Source organism: Neltuma alba, unplaced genomic scaffold, assembly GCF_004799145.2.
Source record: "Neltuma alba isolate B1F8T4 unplaced genomic scaffold, ASM479914v2 tig00013611_pilon, whole genome shotgun sequence".
Taxonomy (NCBI): Eukaryota; Viridiplantae; Streptophyta; class Magnoliopsida; order Fabales; family Fabaceae; genus Neltuma; species Neltuma alba.
This window is the reverse complement of record NW_021637801.1, coordinates 21,502-38,265: the sequence shown is the minus strand read 5'-3', so window position 1 is coordinate 38,265 and position 16,764 is coordinate 21,502. Positions and strand designations below refer to the sequence as shown.

Below are 16,764 nucleotides of genomic sequence, written 5' to 3'. Positions count from 1 at the left end.
TACTTAATATTTGACGTGCATCTGCATGGCTCATAATTGTAATACCAGACAAATAGGGAGAAAATTCATTTATAAAATATTATAATAAGTTTTTATAAAATATTAAATTTAAATATCTATTGTGAAATTTTCAATATTAGTAGATGATGGAAAATCAATTATCTAACATTAAAAAAAATCTTGGTTCAAATGATAATACTCTACCAATCGAATGTTGGCAAATGAAAAGAAAACGCTAATCTGAAAGGGGGGGTTTCCCAGCGGAAATGGACATATTTGTGTGATCTGGGAATCAGATTAAAACGACGGCGTTCAAAGATTCATGTAAAAGGGGGAAACCTGTTGTCAATTGCATGGAAGGAAAATAAAAGACAAATGAGGTGGCCAATGGCCTCATAGTGGAGTGGCATGTAAACTCTCTTATAAATGAGAGGTGGCAAATTTAATATCCTTGCAACCTCCGACATATGTGTAGAATGAGAAACATTCTGATTCTGATTCTGGTATGTTATGGTTATGAAACCATACATTATATATATATATATATATGATTTTTCAAATTATTCCAAATTTGTCGTTATATTTTTTGCTTGAACAAATCGCAAAGAATACAATATAATTGTACTGTTTTATAACAGCAAGACATCAGAATATGAATATCTATCATTTTATATTAATTAACAATATTAAGCATCAGATAAAGGTCCAATTAATAAGCTATATGCTACCTCCGATCTGAAATATTATAAAAACTAGTTAATTAATTTGAGTGGATTAAAAAAAATTAGTTAAGTTAGTCATTTGTAATAAATAGGTATTGTCTTTTCTAAAATACCCTTGCTAATCATATATATTAATTATAACTATTATTTAATAAAACATTTAACATATGCAATTACTATAAGACTACTTGACAAAAAATGGATAAATATAAGATATAAAGTGGATTAAGATCTCATATTTAAAATCAAATTGAATGTCGAATTTACGATTAAACTAAATGTCAAACTAATTTTATATTAAGAAGAGGAAAGTAATATATAAAATTGATCCAAAAAGTATAACTTAGAATCGAGGCAAAATTAAAGTGAGACTGTAAATAGAAGGGATCTATATATATATATATATATATATATGAGGTTTTTCTTGATCATAAGATTCACAAATACAAACCAGAACCAATAACACAAAGCAATCATTATTATAACATCACAAAATCTGTGAAGAAAAATAACAACATGAAAGATTTAATCAATCACAACTGGACAGATTTTCGGGATTGGGGAACGTCCTTAACAATGGCTATCATAAGATTCATGTAAAGAGGAAACTGTGCCATGGCATAGAATGAAATAGGCAGACAAGCGACGGCATAAAGAGGGACGATTCCTTTCTTGAACTTGTCCTCAAGCACGAAGAAATGTGAAGCACAGAAAGATATGAACATGCAAGCAATGGACACGAACAATGAGCTTAATCCCAGAAGAAGCTTGAATGGCAGATTCCTTTTGAAATCTATGGGTTGTTTTCGAGATGTAAGTATGGAGAGGAACATGATGAGCGCAGTGACGGAAAATCCGAGTCCTATGAGTCCGCTGATGGCGAAAAGTTGAAACGCGGGATGTCCTTCTAATGTTGGTTTGCCTTTGGCGTCGATACTTCCAGGGACGGACTTTGATGTGGCGAACGAAACTCCGGCCACCAGCGCTGCCACCACCGAGCAAGATTGAGATGTGTCCTTAAGCCATGTGTTGCCCTTTTCCACCAGATCTTTGTGGTCTCTAGCGAATATTTGTTCCGGGCTTTCGCCTTTTTCGTTCTTAAGGAAAAGATAGTGGGAGGGCACAAATGATTTCACATACTGCAATTTAATACTTTAAGTGCATAAGTTAAAACTGTTTTATTTGCGCGCGCGCCTACACACATATATATTAAGTACTACATCCAGTCTTAGTTATATCAGCTAGTTGACTAATTTGAAAAGATTAAAGAAATAAGTTAAGTTAGTTATTTGTAATAAATATGTATTGTCTTTTCTAAAATATCCTTGCTAATTAAGTGTGTTAACAAGAACTATTATTATTAGAAAGACTACTTTAAAAAATGCATAAATATTAGAGATAAAGTGAATTGGGGTCTTATATCTAGGACCAAAATAAAAGTTTAATAAGGTCATATATTAAGGACCGGAGGTAGGTGGGGTAGTAATAATTTTATTTGAAAAATAAAATTAATTTAAAGATATTCAACTAAATTTCTTTATTTGTGTAAAGTATGTGAATTTGTCTCATAGAAAAAGAGTCAAGGGAGTATTATTCTATGAGACAGCATAGTGTATTTTTGTGCATGGTATCTACTCCCTCTCATTCGTCTTCTTATTATACTTATTAACTACGTTACTCTAATGACACTGAAAAAATTAAATTCAATAAAGCTAGTTAAATTAAATGTTAATATACTTTCCAAAATGACCCGTTAATTGGTACTCTATCTAGTCTTAAATATAAAAATTTGTTTTGATTTTAAATATAATACGATAGCTTAATTTATTTTTTCTCCTAAATTTTTAATTTTTTTTTTCAAATTATTTCCTACTAATTGTATACATGAAAAAGGTGTTTTCATTAATGGGATAATAATCAAAAGAAATATTATAGAGAAACCAGTATAATTTTTTATAAAATAATTAATTTAACTAATTTTTCAATCAATTATCCAGCGTGCCTATTTAATACCTGAGGGAGCATCACTTATTGACAAGAAAATATGGAAAAATCATAATAAAAAGACGAAGACACATTTCTAACAAAGATTGATCTAGTTTATAAGGAATTGGCTCATAATTTACAATGTTACGAGTTTAATTTAGATTTTGAACATGAAGACATGTGTGAATTTCTAGAATCCAATCTGCCCAAACTTTCATTTAAAAAAAAAAAAAGACAAGAACATTGAATTTTATAAATGGTCATTTATTTTTTTAGCACCTGAGAATTAGTTAAAAGTGCAGAGTGGGTATCATAGTTACCTCGTACCACGTGACTTCACATTGCATCTGCATGGCATGACCAATAGCTTGCCAGCCATGAGACAAGGATTCATCGTACTTTGCTGCTATGTGCAGTATAGTGTTGTTTTCATCGTCCACCGCATGAACCAGGTCGTCCGACAGGTTGGGCTTCCCTCGTACATTTTTCAAGTATTGTCGAAGTGCCACAAATGTCTGTGCCTGCTGATTCTCCACAGCCACCATCAGTATATTCCTTTTCGTTGATCCTACGGTATGTCTGGGGATGATTTGTTGTTGGAATGTTTGTCGAATCTTATCTACTACTTCTATCACACCTGTCTCTGCTGCCGCCAGCAGGGCTTTATTTGTTATCTCATTAACCTTGTGTTTGTGATCATCACCAACTGCCCAATATTAATTAATTAATTCCTTTAATCCCAGGTATACATTATATATTAGAGTAAAATACATTAACAACTCTTCAGTTATACCTTAATTACACAAACCTCCTTTTTATTTTAAAAACATACAGTTTAGTCCAATATGTTAACACCGTTAAGAATATTCTCAAAAGATTCTAAAAACATAATTTTTAATTAAAATTTATATTAAAATAAATTTTATTTACTATTTTACCCCATTCTAATCAATCCCAAAATTTATATTAAACTATATTTTATTTTATTTTTCCTTATTTTATTTTCTTATTTTTGCAAATAGTTATTTGCTTAATGTTTTCAATCTAAACTTAATGTGTTTATAAATGTTTGTACAAAAAAATGTGTTTAACAATTTTAAATTATAGCAGGTAAAAAAAAACAATTTTAAATTATAGATTCAAATGACTTACACAATCTATCAAACTTACATAGTTTATACTATAAAGTGAGTAAAAATATGTGCTTGATATATATTTTTAACCATTTAAAAAATAAAATAAAGAAATTTAAAATATGATGAAAAATTAAAATTATAAAATTTTACAATAAATTCAAAATTAATAAATTTTATAATATATTAAAAAGTTTGAAAATTCATGTATTAAAAGCAGTTTTTGGTTGCACATTTTTTTTAGGAATATAAGTGTTTAATTAATTCTTATGATAAAGAGACGTATTTTGGTTAAAAAAAAAGAACTTAAAAAGTTACAATTAACAGTTAACTAACCGTTTAGATAGATGGGAATAAAATATCAGTTATACAAGAGAGTTAGTGTAACCTGTATTTTAATTTTAAGGGAAGTCTATATAGGTTTTCAAAATAGGGGGATGTCTATGTAATTAAGATAAAACTGAGGGGTCGTTAGAGTATTTTACTCTATATATTAAATTCAATCATGATTTTGAAATCAATCAAGCCATTCTTTTTATTAACTTACTAGACATAATTAAATAATATTTCACCAGAGCAGTTGAGATTTAAAAGTTTTAATGATAGATTTAAATGTCAGTTATAATTTTATATACTTTAAATTATGCATCTATTAAAATAAACTATTTTAAAAAATTTGAATCTAAACCATTCAAAATCAATTTGGGTGGTTTATATTATAATGAACACTCACCTTCTAATGAGTATGGAATGTGCTCGTAGTAAGAAATCAAACTGTCTTTACTTTATCTAGTAGATCACCTTCAATAAAAAATGAATAGAAAGTACAATAAAATGTGTAGTATATATATACATATATCACAAGAGGTATATTTGAAAATTAAGAAATTAGCAGATATTAAAAAACAGCAAATTAGTAATGAATTTTTCAAATTTTGTTATAAAAAAGCTCTTCCCTAATTGATTAGTAACGAAATTTCGTCACTGATTAAATTCATTAGTAACAAAAATTTCATCACTGAATTCAGTTGTTAATTTACTTTTTCTCTTTGGCAATGAGGCACACCAACCCCAGGTATGATATGAGTTTGGTAAGAAGGGGAAAATGAATTACCACCAAATCTAGCAAACATCTCAAATGGACCATGATCTGCACCCGATTCAACGTCAATTGCATGTTTCATGATCCCTTCATTCAAGTAATTCGAGTAATTTTCCAAAAGTTGATCCAATATTTGAAGACTCCATACATACTTCTCTTTCACCCTCTTTACCTTGGCGAATCTGTTCCCTGTGGCATGCATTGATTTTATATTCACAGGAAATTAAACAAGTATATATACACTGATATGGAAACTTAATTAGTTGGAGGAATTATATATATAAATAAAATAGATTATTAAGAATCACAACTGAGTTTTTCGGGTTCATCACTGCTTCCGCTTCTTCCTTTTTTTCTGCTAAATCAGATAGAGATACATGATGACTAGATGACAACCAAATAAATCGTACAAAATCTTAAAAAAAAAAAAAGAAGGTTAAACTAGTTATATAACTCAGTTAAAATTCAAATTTTTATATAACTTATATGTACTTAATCAATTTTGCATAAATTACGTTCGCGACACTGGTAGATAAATTAGATACGTAAATGAAGAGGATCTAAATCATGAATAATTGGGAAACATACACATGTGAAAATATAAAATATATGATTTGAGTTGTGTTAAAAAAATACTATCCTTAGTAGTTATTTCACCGTATAACTGAGTAAAAGAGAGGGAAGGGCAGTTGGGTGCCCTTTTACCATGCATGCAACATACCATGCCTTCTATGGGCAGAAGGCGGACTGACAATGTTGGAGCTTTTACGATCTGGATTTGTTTTAGAAGTAGGATTGGGATCATACTTCAGTGGAGCAACTTGTATACCTAGCAAGCCCCCAGAAAAGGAAAAATTCATTATCCAATTTATTATCAATAATTCATGCCACCCATCCACCCACCCGCCAAGTTAACTAATTAATAAGTTAGCAGAATGTATATAGTATATACTAGTACATGAATAGAGAGAGAAGCACGATATTTATGTTAAGTTCTTTATATATGTTATGTCAATTTTTTTAATATGACACATGGCCATATGTGATTGAATCCGAGCGAGTAATATTTATATGTATGTATGTATGTATGTATGATTATACACACCCACATACTTACAGAAGTATATGATATGTTTCCACCAGGAAAGGTTGTAGCTACTTCTAAACGCAGAAGGTGTTCTGGCCAGCAGCTCAAGAGGACTCACTCCCTTCGCATTGAAGCTGTGCGAAAGCTCTGGGCACTTTTTGATGATGCAGAATGCCAAATCTATATAAAATCAATACATATATTTATCGTCACAGGAGCCACTAACATTAATGGCCTCATGGCTTGTTGACATAAAAGTGAGAGTTCGCAGGTTCAATCTCACTATTTTTTTTCCGCAAAAAAGACGACACGTGGAAGGATAGTGATGCTCACCTAAGTGCTCTCTCCTAATGGCCGAGTGAAGCACAGTATTTCCATCAGTATCTCCACCATGGGGGTCAATAATAGCCAAGTATCGATACAAATCCCATGAGTCTTCCCCTTTTTTACGTGCAGCATCAAAGAGGCAGATGAAGGCTGGTTTATGGTCATGGACAACGGCGACGAAGATCGGGTTCTCATACCACTTGTTGGGAATACCTAGCAGATCCTCACCCATGTTGTCTCCTGCACGGAGGATCAGCTCGCACATTTGCTCGGACCCTCTCGCGGCCGCGCGATGCAGAGGGGTTTCCTTGTTGTTATTCTGTGCTTTCAGAGCCTGGTATGTTCTCGTACTCTCGATTATACCGATCAACTTCTCCACAATGTCGTCTCTGTTCTCGTCGATGGCCACATGCAAGGCAGTGTCCTTCGAGTTCGCCATCCTTTGGCTCAGGAGCCTCGGATTACTCTTACATAATTCAACTGCCTCGTCCCATTCAGGCTGCGATATGAACCGTGATAGTTTCCTGGTCTCCATGCGAAGAGCTAAGCTTGTTCTTCCTTCATCACTGCTACTCTCTTGATCACCAAGTGGAAATGGACAATCCATTTGGTCAATAATGAGAATTTATCAATGAAGTGATCAAGACACACACAAAAACACAATTAAATTGCTTGTTTATTTCGCTTCAGATCTGAAAATATATATAAGTGGGGGTTTAATTTGGGGATAGCGTTATTCTGAATAAAGGCTAAAAATTAAAGTGTTTAAGAGACAAGAATAATTAAAAGCAGAAAGCATTCTATTTATACCCCACACAAGTGGCGTACGTGCCCCTACATGCAAAGCTGATATTCCCAATCCTCACAGTATAATTCACTTTAACCATTTCTTCAAAACCAAAGAATAACGGTTAGCTTATTAAATCAGTCTCAAATTTTTTTTTTCAAATTTATTCATGTTAAATGAGGTTGTGAAGGAGGAAAACAATATAAAGAGCCATATTTAAACATTAATTGCGGAGCCAAAATTGATAAATATGAAACGTGTTAGGTTCCTGGTCTCCATGAGAAGAACTTCGATTCCTCCTTCATCACTGCCACTCTCTTCATGACCACGTGGAAATGGAAAATCCATTTAGTCAATAATAAGAATTTATCAATCAAGTGATCAAGACACACACAAACACGATTAGACTACCTATTTATTTAGCTTCAGATCTGAAAATATATATAGGTGGGGGTTTGGGGATAGCGTTATTCTGAATAAAGGCTAAAAATTAAAGTGTTTAAGAGACAAGAATAACTCAAAGCAGAAAGCATTATATTTATACCTCACACAAGTGGCCTGCCCCTACAGGCAAAGCTGATATTCCCTATCCTCACAGTATAATTCCCTTTAACCATTCCATCAAAACCAAAGAATAACGGTTAGCTTATTAAATCAGTCTCAAATTTATTTTTTTTTTCAAATTTATTCATGTTAAATGAGGTTGTGAAGGAGGAAAACAATATAAAGAGCCATATTTAAACATTAATTGCGGAGCCAAAATTGATAAATATGAACCGTGATAGGTTCCTGGCCTCCATGCGAAGAACTTCGATTCTTCCTTCATCACTGCTACTCTCTTGATCACCAAGTGGAAATGGAAAATCCATTTGGTCAATAATGAGAATTTATCAATCAAGTGATCAAGACACACACACGAACACAATTAAATTGCTTATTTATTTAGCTTCAGATCTGAAAATATATATAGGTGGGGGTTTGGGGATAACGTTATTCTGAATAAAGGTTAAAAATTAAAGTGTTTAAGAGACAAGAATAATTAAAAGCAGAAAGCATTATATCTATACCTCACCCAAGTGGCGTGACCCTACAGGCAATGCTGATATTCCCCATCCTCACAGTATAATTCCCTTTAACCGTTTCATCAAAAAAACCAAAGAATAATGGTTAACTTATTAAATCAGTCTCAAATTTATTTTTCCCCCAAATTTATTCATATTAAATGAGGCCGTGAAAGAGGAAAAAATATAAAAAGTAATATTTAGGTATAATTATAGGGGCAAAATTGACAAATAAAATGAATTATTCTCTAAGTGGTTTAGTACTCCTTCTAGTCTTCTCTATAGCGTATTTTTCACTGGGGGTGTTTGAAAATCCAAAAAATACTTTTAAAAAATATTTTCATGCAAATCAAAATAAAATTCATCTCGCATGCTTACTTTGTATGTTGTAAAATTATTTTTAAGATAATGGTTTGATTTCTACCCCAACACTTCCTAATTCTCACATACAAAGAAATAATAACAGTTAAAGTATTAAACTTGTCCTAAATTAAATTTTTTTTCAAGTTTATTTCCAGCTTAAATGATGTACTAGACCGAGAAATACAGAGTCTGATGACCATATTAACACTAAACGTAATTAATAAAAAGAGTATGGTTTTTTTCCTTACCAGAAACAAGAGTAGGTTTGAAAAATAGCAATTATTGAGTTAATTGATGACTTATATCTAGGATCAAATATTGTTCAATTATAATAAAAAGTATATTGTAGACCAATAAATTTTTATAAAAATTACTTATATTATGGGCAAGAGAGAGCATATGCTAAAATTTTATGAGAAACCGAAGAGAAACAAGAAGATAGAATAAATGCATATATTGATGCATGATCCGGCCGGTATATAATGTGTCCTATATAGAAGACTTTTTTTGTGTCCAAATGATAAGATGTCATGTAAAAGTAATCTATTACTTTTTTACTCCTCATAATTTTAATGTTCCTTTCATTTTTAGGGATGTTTGATTAGAAAACAAACCATAATTTTAAAAGTAATTTTACAATATATAAGAGGAGTTTTATCTTGATTTACATGAAAGTGTTTTTAAAACCATTTTTGGAGAAACCAAACAACTCCTAAAATAAAAGATTCAGTTAATTAATTTAGGTGGGTTAAAAAAATTTGGTCAATTATTTAATTTTAAATTTATAATAAATATGGTTATATCTCACTCCCTAGAATATGAAAGTGCTCGTCAGGTTGTGGTCCTCGCTTTCCTCTTGCTCGCCGTCGTTCAGGCTTTTGCCGTCGTGGAAGCCGATTCCACTCCAGCTCTGTCTTCCTCTAATGGTAACAACTCCCAGACCGACCTCGCTGAGCCTCTGACCGATGGAGCCATCGGAGTCCTAGAAGCTGCCGATTCCCCTGACGGCGTCGTCGCCGCTCCTTTGGGCGGACCTGTGCCTCCCGGTGCCTTCGATTCTACTGCTTCAGGGTCCAGCGACGCATCTATACTCCGATTTCTACCGTTGCCGTACCCGCCGCCCTTGCCGCAGGCATCATCTACTTCTAATTGAGCTTGGAGTAAATACGATAAAACCTCGTGCATGTAGTGTCATGGTAATTGCAGAGGAAAGCATGTTTGCACGTTCACGGTGATCATGCAAAAATTATTATAAAGAATTTTTTTTATTTCTTTCTCAAAAAATTTTTTTACGGACATTGTTATTGATTCATCCTCCTCATAAACTCTGTGGAGGTGAGCAATTCTTGCATTTATTTTATTTAAGTTGATTAAAAAGTACTCATTTTCACTAATATTAACAAAATCAATCAATTTCCCTTCCAATATAATTAAATTTATAATAAATTATACTATTCACAGGTGAAATTGAAAATCTCTCAAACTTGGTATAATACAATGGGTCCAGGATATTTTCTTTTTCTCTTTCTTCTTTTTTTCCCGCAGAATCTCATCTCCACTTTTAGATTAAAAAAATGGATGATTCAAGTATTATGAAAAAAATGAATGATTCAAGTTTAATACTTAATATTTGACATGCATCTGCATGGCTCGTAATTGTAGTACCGGACAAATAGGAAAAAAATTAATTTATAAAATATTACTCCTCTGATCTTTAATATAAGACCCATTTAACTAATTTGATTAGATTAAGGAGATTAGGTAAGTTAGTTAATTATAATAAAAATGACACATTTTTCCTAAAACACCATAATCATCTTTCTTAATACCCCATCTCCCTCTTCTATTTGATTATGGTTGAGAGAGTATCTATAAGGGTAATTTAGAAAAAATTGATAAATATGAAAAATGAATCTCATATTTAAGACCAAAACTAACTCAAGAATTGAGTCCTATATTAAGGACCGGAGGAGTATAATAATAGTTTTATAAAATATTAAATTTAAATGATCTATTATGAAATTTTCAATATTAGTAGTTGCTGGAAAATCAATTATCTAACATTAAAAAAATCTTGGTTCAAATGATAATATTACCAATCGAATATTGGCCAAATGAAAAGAAAACGTTAACCTGAAAAAGAGGGGGGTTGTTTCCCAGCCGAAATGAACATATTTGTGTGATCTGGGAATCAGATAAAACGACGGCGTTCAAAAGATTCATCTAAAAGGGGAAACTGTGTAATTGCATGGGAGGAAATATTAAGACAAATGAGGTGGCCAATGCCCTCCTAGCGGATTGGTGCGTAAACTCTCTTATAAATGAGAGGTGGCAAATTTAATATTGCTTGTAACCCCAGACATATTGTATAGAATGAGAAAGATTCTGATTCTGATTCTGATTCTGATCCTGATATGTTATGGTTATGAAACAATACAATTATATGTATATATATTTTATGATTTTTCAAATTATTCCAAATTTTTGGTTATATTTTTTGCTTGAAAAAAGCACAAAGAATACAATTGTACTGTTTTATAACAGCAAGATATCAGAATATGAATGTCTATCTTTTTATATTAAATAACAATATTAAGCATTAGAAGGTCCAATTAATAAGCTATATACTACCTCCGATCTGTAATATTATAAAAACTAGTTGATTAATTTGAGTAGATTAAAAGAATTAGTTAAATTAGTTATTTATAATAAATAGGTATTATCTTCTCTAAAATACCCTTGCTAATCATGTGTATTAACTAGAACTACTATTTAATAAAATATTTAACATATGCAACTACTATAAAGACTACTGGGCAAAAAATGGATAAATATAAGACATGAAGTGGATTGAAATCTTATATTTAAAATCAAATTGAATGTCAAATTTAAGATTAAACTAAATGTCAAATTAATTTTTATATTAAGAGTAGAAGGTAATATATAAGATTGATCTAACAAGTACTATTTAGAATTGAGACAAATTAAAATGAGATTGTAAATAGAGAGGATCCATATCCATATATATGAGGTTGTTCTTGTTCGTAAGATTCGCAAATACAAAACCAATAACACAAAGCAATCATTATTATAACATCACAAAATCTGTGAAGAAAAACAACAACATGAAAGATTTAATCAATCACAACTGGACGTATTTTTGGGATTGGGGAACGTCCTTAACAATGGCTTTCATAAGATTCATGTAAAGAGGAAACTGTGCGATGGCATACAATGAAATAGGAAGACAAGTGACGGCATAAAGAGGGAAGATTCCTTTCTTGAACTTGTCCTCAACCACGAAGAAATGTGAAGCACAGAAAGATATGAACATGGAAGCAATGGACACAAACAATGAGCTTAATCCCAGAAGAAGCTTGAATGGCAGATTCCTTTTGAAATCTATGGGTTGTTTTCGAGATGTAAGTATGGAGAGGAACATGATAAGCGCAGTGACGGAAAATCCAAGCCCTATGAGTCCGCTGATGGCGAAAAGTTGAAACGCGGGATGTCCTTCTAATGTTGGTTTGCCTTTGGCGTCGATACTTCCAGGGATGGACTTTGACGTCGCAAACGAAACTCCTGCCACCAGCGCCGCCACCACCGAGCAAGACTGAGATGTGTCCTTAAGCCATGTGGTGCCCTTTTCCACCAGATCTTTGTGGTCTCTAGTGAATATTTGTTCCGGGGTTTTGCCATGGATGGACTTCGACGTCGCAGAAACTCCGGCCACCAGTGCTGCCGCCACCGGGCAAGATTGAGATGTGTCCTTAAGCCATGCGTTGCCCTTTTCCACCAGATCTTTGGGGTCTCTAGTGAATATTTGTTCCGGGTTTTTGCCTTTTCCGTTCTTAAGGAAGAGATAGTGGGAGGGCACAAATGATTTCACATACTGCAATTTAATAGTTCAAGTGAATAAGTTAAAACTGTTTTATTTGCATGCACACACATATATATTAAGCAATAACTTTATTTGAAAAAAAATGAAATTAATTTAAAGATATTCAACTAAATTTCTTTATTTGTGTAAATTAAAGTATGTGAATTTGTCTCATAAAAAAAGAGTCAAGGGAGTATTACTCTAGGAGACAGCACAGTGTATTTGTGTGCACGGTATCGACTCCCTCTCATTCGTCTTATTATTATACGTATTAACTACCTACTCTAATGACACTGAAAAAATTAAATAAAACTAGTTAAATGTCAACATACTTTCGAAAATGACCCTACTAATTGTATACATGAAAAAGGAGTGTTCATTAATGGGATAATAATCGAAAGGAATATTATGGAGAAATCAATATAATTTTTTTATAAAATAATTAATTTAACTAATTTTTCAATGAATCATCCAGCGTGCCTATGTAATACTTGAGGGAGCATCACTTACTGACAAGAAAATATGGAAAAGTCATAATAAAAAGATAAAGACACATTTCTAATAAAGATTAATCTAGTTTATAAGGAGTTGGCACATAATTCATAATGTTATGAGTTTAATTTAGATTTTTGAACATGAAGGCATGTGTGAATTTCTAGAATCCAATCTGCCCAAACTTTCATTTAAAAAAATAAAATAAAAGACAAGAACATTGAATTTTATAAATGGTCATTTATTTTTTTAATATGTGAGAATTAGTTAAAAGTGCAGAGTGGATATTATCCTTACCTCGTACCACGTGATTTCACATTGCATCTGCATGGCATAACCATAAGCTTGCCAACCATGAGACCAGGATTCATCGTACTTTGCTGCTATGTGCAGTATATTGTTGTTTTCATCGTCCACCGCATGAACCAGGTCGTCCCACAGGTTAGGCTTCCCTGGTACTTTTTTCAAGTGTTGTCGAAGTGCCACAAATATCTCTGCCTGTTGATTCTCTACAGCCACCATCAGTATATTCTTGTTCGTTGGACCTACAGTATCTTCAGGGATGATTCCTGGGAATCTTCGCAGAATCTTATCCACTACCTCGATCACGCCTGTCTCTGCTGCTGCCAACAGGGCTTTATTTGTGATGTTCTCAATCTTGTCTCTGCGATCACCACCCCCTGCCCAATATTAATTAATTAATTTAATTCCAGGACTATATTACATATTCAATTCAATCATGATTTTGAAATCAATCAAGCCATTCTTTTTATTAACTTACTAGACATAATTAAATAATATTTCACCAGAACGGTTGAGATTTAAAATTTTTAATGATAAAGTGTCAGTTATAATTTTATATGTTTTAAATTATGCATCTATTAAAATAAATTATTTTTAAAAAAATTGACTCCGAATCATTCAAAATCAATCTGGATAGTTCATAATTAAAATGACAATCAAAATGTCTTTATTTTATTTAGTAGATTATGTTCAATAAAAAATGAATAGAAAATGAAACAAAATAAAATGTGTAGGATATATATACACATATATCACAAGAGGTATATTAAAAAATTAAGAAATTAGCAGATATTAAAAAACAGCAAATTAGTAATGAAATTTTTAAATTTTGTTATAAAAAAAAAAAAAGCCTTCCCTAATTGATTAGCAACGAAATTTCGTCACCAGTAGCAAAAATTTCATCACTAAACTAAATTTAGTTGTTAATTTACTTTTTCTTTTTGGCAATGAGGCACGCCAACCCCAGGCATGATATGAATTTGGTAAGAAGGGGAAAATGAATTACCACCAAATGCAGCAAGCATCTCAAATGGATCATGATCTGAACCCGATTCAGGGTCAATTGGATGTTTCATGTTCTCTTCATTCAAGTAATTTTCCAAAAGTTGATCCAATATTTGAAGACTCCATATATACTTCTCTTTCACCCTCCTTATCTTGGCGAATATGTTCCCTGTGGCATCCATTAATTTTATATTCACAGGAAATTAAACAAGCATATATACACTGATATGGAAACTTAATTAGTTGGAGGAATTATATATATAATAGATTATTAAGAAATTAATTTTTCTTATTCACAACTGAGTTTTTTGGGTTCATCACTGGTTCCGCTTCTTCCTTTTTGTCTGCTAAATCAGTTAGAGATATATGATGATTAGATGACAACCAAATAAATTGTGCAAAATCTTTTAAAAAAAAAAAAGTTAAACTATTTATATAACTCAGGTACGGTTTTTAAAATTCAAATTTTTATATAACTTATATGTACTTAATCGATTTTGCATAAATTACGATCGCAACACTGATAGATAAATTAGAATAAATGAAGAGGATCTAAATCAAGAATAATTGGGAAAGATACACATGTAAAAATATAAAATAAATAATTTGATTTGTGTAAGAGAATACTGTCCTTAACAATTACTCTATTTCACCGTATAACTGAGTAAAAGAGAGGGAAGGGCAGTTGGGTGCCCTTTTACCATGCATGCAACATACCATGCCTTCTATGGGCAGCAGGCGGACTGACAATGTTGGAGCTTTTACGATCTGGATTTGTTTTAGAATTAGGATTGGGATCATACTTCAGTGCAGCAACTTGTATACCTAGCAAGCCCCCAGAAAAGGAAAAATTCATTATTCAATTTATTATCAATAATTCATGCACCCACACACCAAGTTAATTAATTAATAAGCTAGAATATATATACAAAATTAAGTAAAGAGAGAGAGAAGAACAATATTTAGGTTAAGTTCCTTATATTTATTATATCAAATTTTTCAGGAAGAATTACAATGTATGAGGTCCAAAGGAAGAAGTATAATTACTAAAAAGTCTCAATAACAACCTAAACAACATGTAATAACAAGTTCCAGAATATAAAATGACAACTTCTGATATTTGTTTTGTAATTTTTTTTCTTTAGTACCTCATTGTAATTCTTCCCATTTTTTAATGTGTGATTGAATCCAAGTGAGTAATATTGATACACACACACACACTTACAAAAGTATATGATATGTTTCCACCAGGAAAGGTTGTAGCTACTTCTAAACAGGGAAGGTGTTCTGGCCAGCAGCTCAAGAGGACTCACTCCCTTCGCATTGAAATCGTCCGAAAGCTGTGGGCACTTTTTGATGATGTAGAATGCCAAATCTATATAAAATAATCAACACACATATATAGTCACAGCAGTCACTAAATATAACTGCTGAATATGAAATAGCATTAATGGCCTCAAAGCTTATTTGGAGGTCGCAAGTTCAATCTCACTATTTTTTAAGGGGGAAAAAAAAACAGTGACGTGAAAGGATAGTGATGCTCACCTACGTGCCCTCTCCTAATGGCCGAGTGAAGCACAGTATCTCTATCGGCGTCAGCATCAGCATCTCTATCAGCATCTCCATCAGTACCTCTTTTAATAACCAAGTACCGATATGAGTCCCAGTAGTCTTCTCCTTTTTTACATGCAGCATCGTAGAGGTAGATGAAGGCTGGTTTACGGTTATGGACAACCGCGACGAAGATCGGGTTCTCATCCCACTTGTTGGGAATACCTAGCAGATCCTCACCCATGTTGTCTCCTGCACGGAGGATCAGCTCGCACATTTGCTCGGACCCTCTCGCGGCCGCGCAATGCAGAGGGGTTTCCCCCTTGTTATTTCGTGCTATCAGAGCCTGGTTTGTTCTCGTACTCTCGATTATAACGATCAACTTCTCCACGACGTCAACTCTGTTCTCGTTGATGGCCACGTGCAAGGCGGTGTCCTTCGAGTTCGCCATCCCTTGGCTCAGGAGCCTGGGATTACGCTTACATAATTCAACTGCATTGTGCCAATCACGCCGCGATATGAACCGTGATAGGTTCCTGGTCTCCATGAGAAGAACTTCGATTCCTCCTTCATCACGTGGAGCTGGAAAAGCCATTTGGTCAATAATAAGAATTTATCAATCAAGTGATCAAGGCACACACACAAAAACACAATTCGGGTGCTTATTTATTTAGCTTCAGATCTGAAAATGCATATATAGGTGGGGGTTTGGGGATAGCGTTAATCTGAATAAAGGCCAAAAATTAAAGTGTTCAAGAGACAAGAATAATTAAAAGCAGAAAGCATTATATTTATACCTCACACAGGTGGCGTGCCCGTACAGGCAAAGCTGATATTCCCCATCCTCGCAACACAACTCACTTTAGCCCTTTCATCAAAACCAAAAAAAAAAAAATGATGGTTAACTTAAGAAAGGAAAAATCGTAAAAACAAACCCTAAAAATAAAAAAAATTGCCTACAAAGA

General features: G+C 32.7%; 2 protein-coding genes across 2 annotated transcripts; both read right to left on the bottom strand.

The window, feature by feature from the left end:
- Positions 1-1,255: 1,255 nt before the first annotated feature.
- LOC114738528 (uncharacterized) lies at positions 1,256-6,964 on the bottom strand. Its single transcript, XM_028926599.1, has 6 exons — positions 6,364-6,964; positions 6,061-6,210; positions 5,665-5,772; positions 4,956-5,132; positions 3,029-3,414; positions 1,256-1,861 (listed from the first exon to the last, which is right to left on the bottom strand). The coding sequence occupies exons 1-6, from the start codon at positions 6,962-6,964 to the stop codon at positions 1,256-1,258; spliced, it is 2,028 nt and encodes a 675-aa protein (XP_028782432.1).
- A 4,746-nt stretch (positions 6,965-11,710) lies between these two features.
- Positions 11,711-16,056, bottom strand: LOC114738529 (uncharacterized). The gene is made up of 6 exons (XM_028926600.1): positions 15,794-16,056; positions 15,474-15,623; positions 14,966-15,073; positions 14,250-14,417; positions 13,238-13,620; positions 11,711-12,460 (listed from the first exon to the last, which is right to left on the bottom strand). The coding sequence occupies exons 1-6, from the start codon at positions 16,041-16,043 to the stop codon at positions 11,711-11,713; spliced, it is 1,809 nt and encodes a 602-aa protein (XP_028782433.1). The 5' UTR covers positions 16,044-16,056.
- Between the last annotated feature and the right edge of the window lie 708 nt (positions 16,057-16,764).

What these genes read in the sequence shown, in the direction of transcription:
- LOC114738529 (XM_028926600.1), bottom strand. Translation starts at nt 16,043, where the DNA reads ATGGGTGAGGATCTGCTAGGTATTCCCAACAAGTGGGATGAGAACCCG. An exon ending in GAAACATATCATATACTTTT is followed by an intron (nt 15,074 to 15,473) that starts GTAAGTGTGTGT and finishes GGGGCTTGCTAG; the next exon opens with GTATACAAGTTGCTGCACTG. An exon ending in TGCTGCCCATAGAAGGCATG is followed by an intron (nt 14,418 to 14,965) that starts GTATGTTGCATG and finishes TGGATGCCACAG; the next exon opens with GGAACATATTCGCCAAGATA.
- LOC114738528 (XM_028926599.1), bottom strand. Translation starts at nt 6,964, where the DNA reads ATGGATTGTCCATTTCCACTTGGTGATCAAGAGAGTAGCAGTGATGAA. An exon ending in TTCTGCCCATAGAAGGCATG is followed by an intron (nt 5,133 to 5,664) that starts GTATGTTGCATG and finishes TGCATGCCACAG; the next exon opens with GGAACAGATTCGCCAAGGTA. An exon ending in GTGAAGTCACGTGGTACGAG is followed by an intron (nt 1,862 to 3,028) that starts GTAACTATGATA and finishes ATTAAATTGCAG; the next exon opens with TATGTGAAATCATTTGTGCC.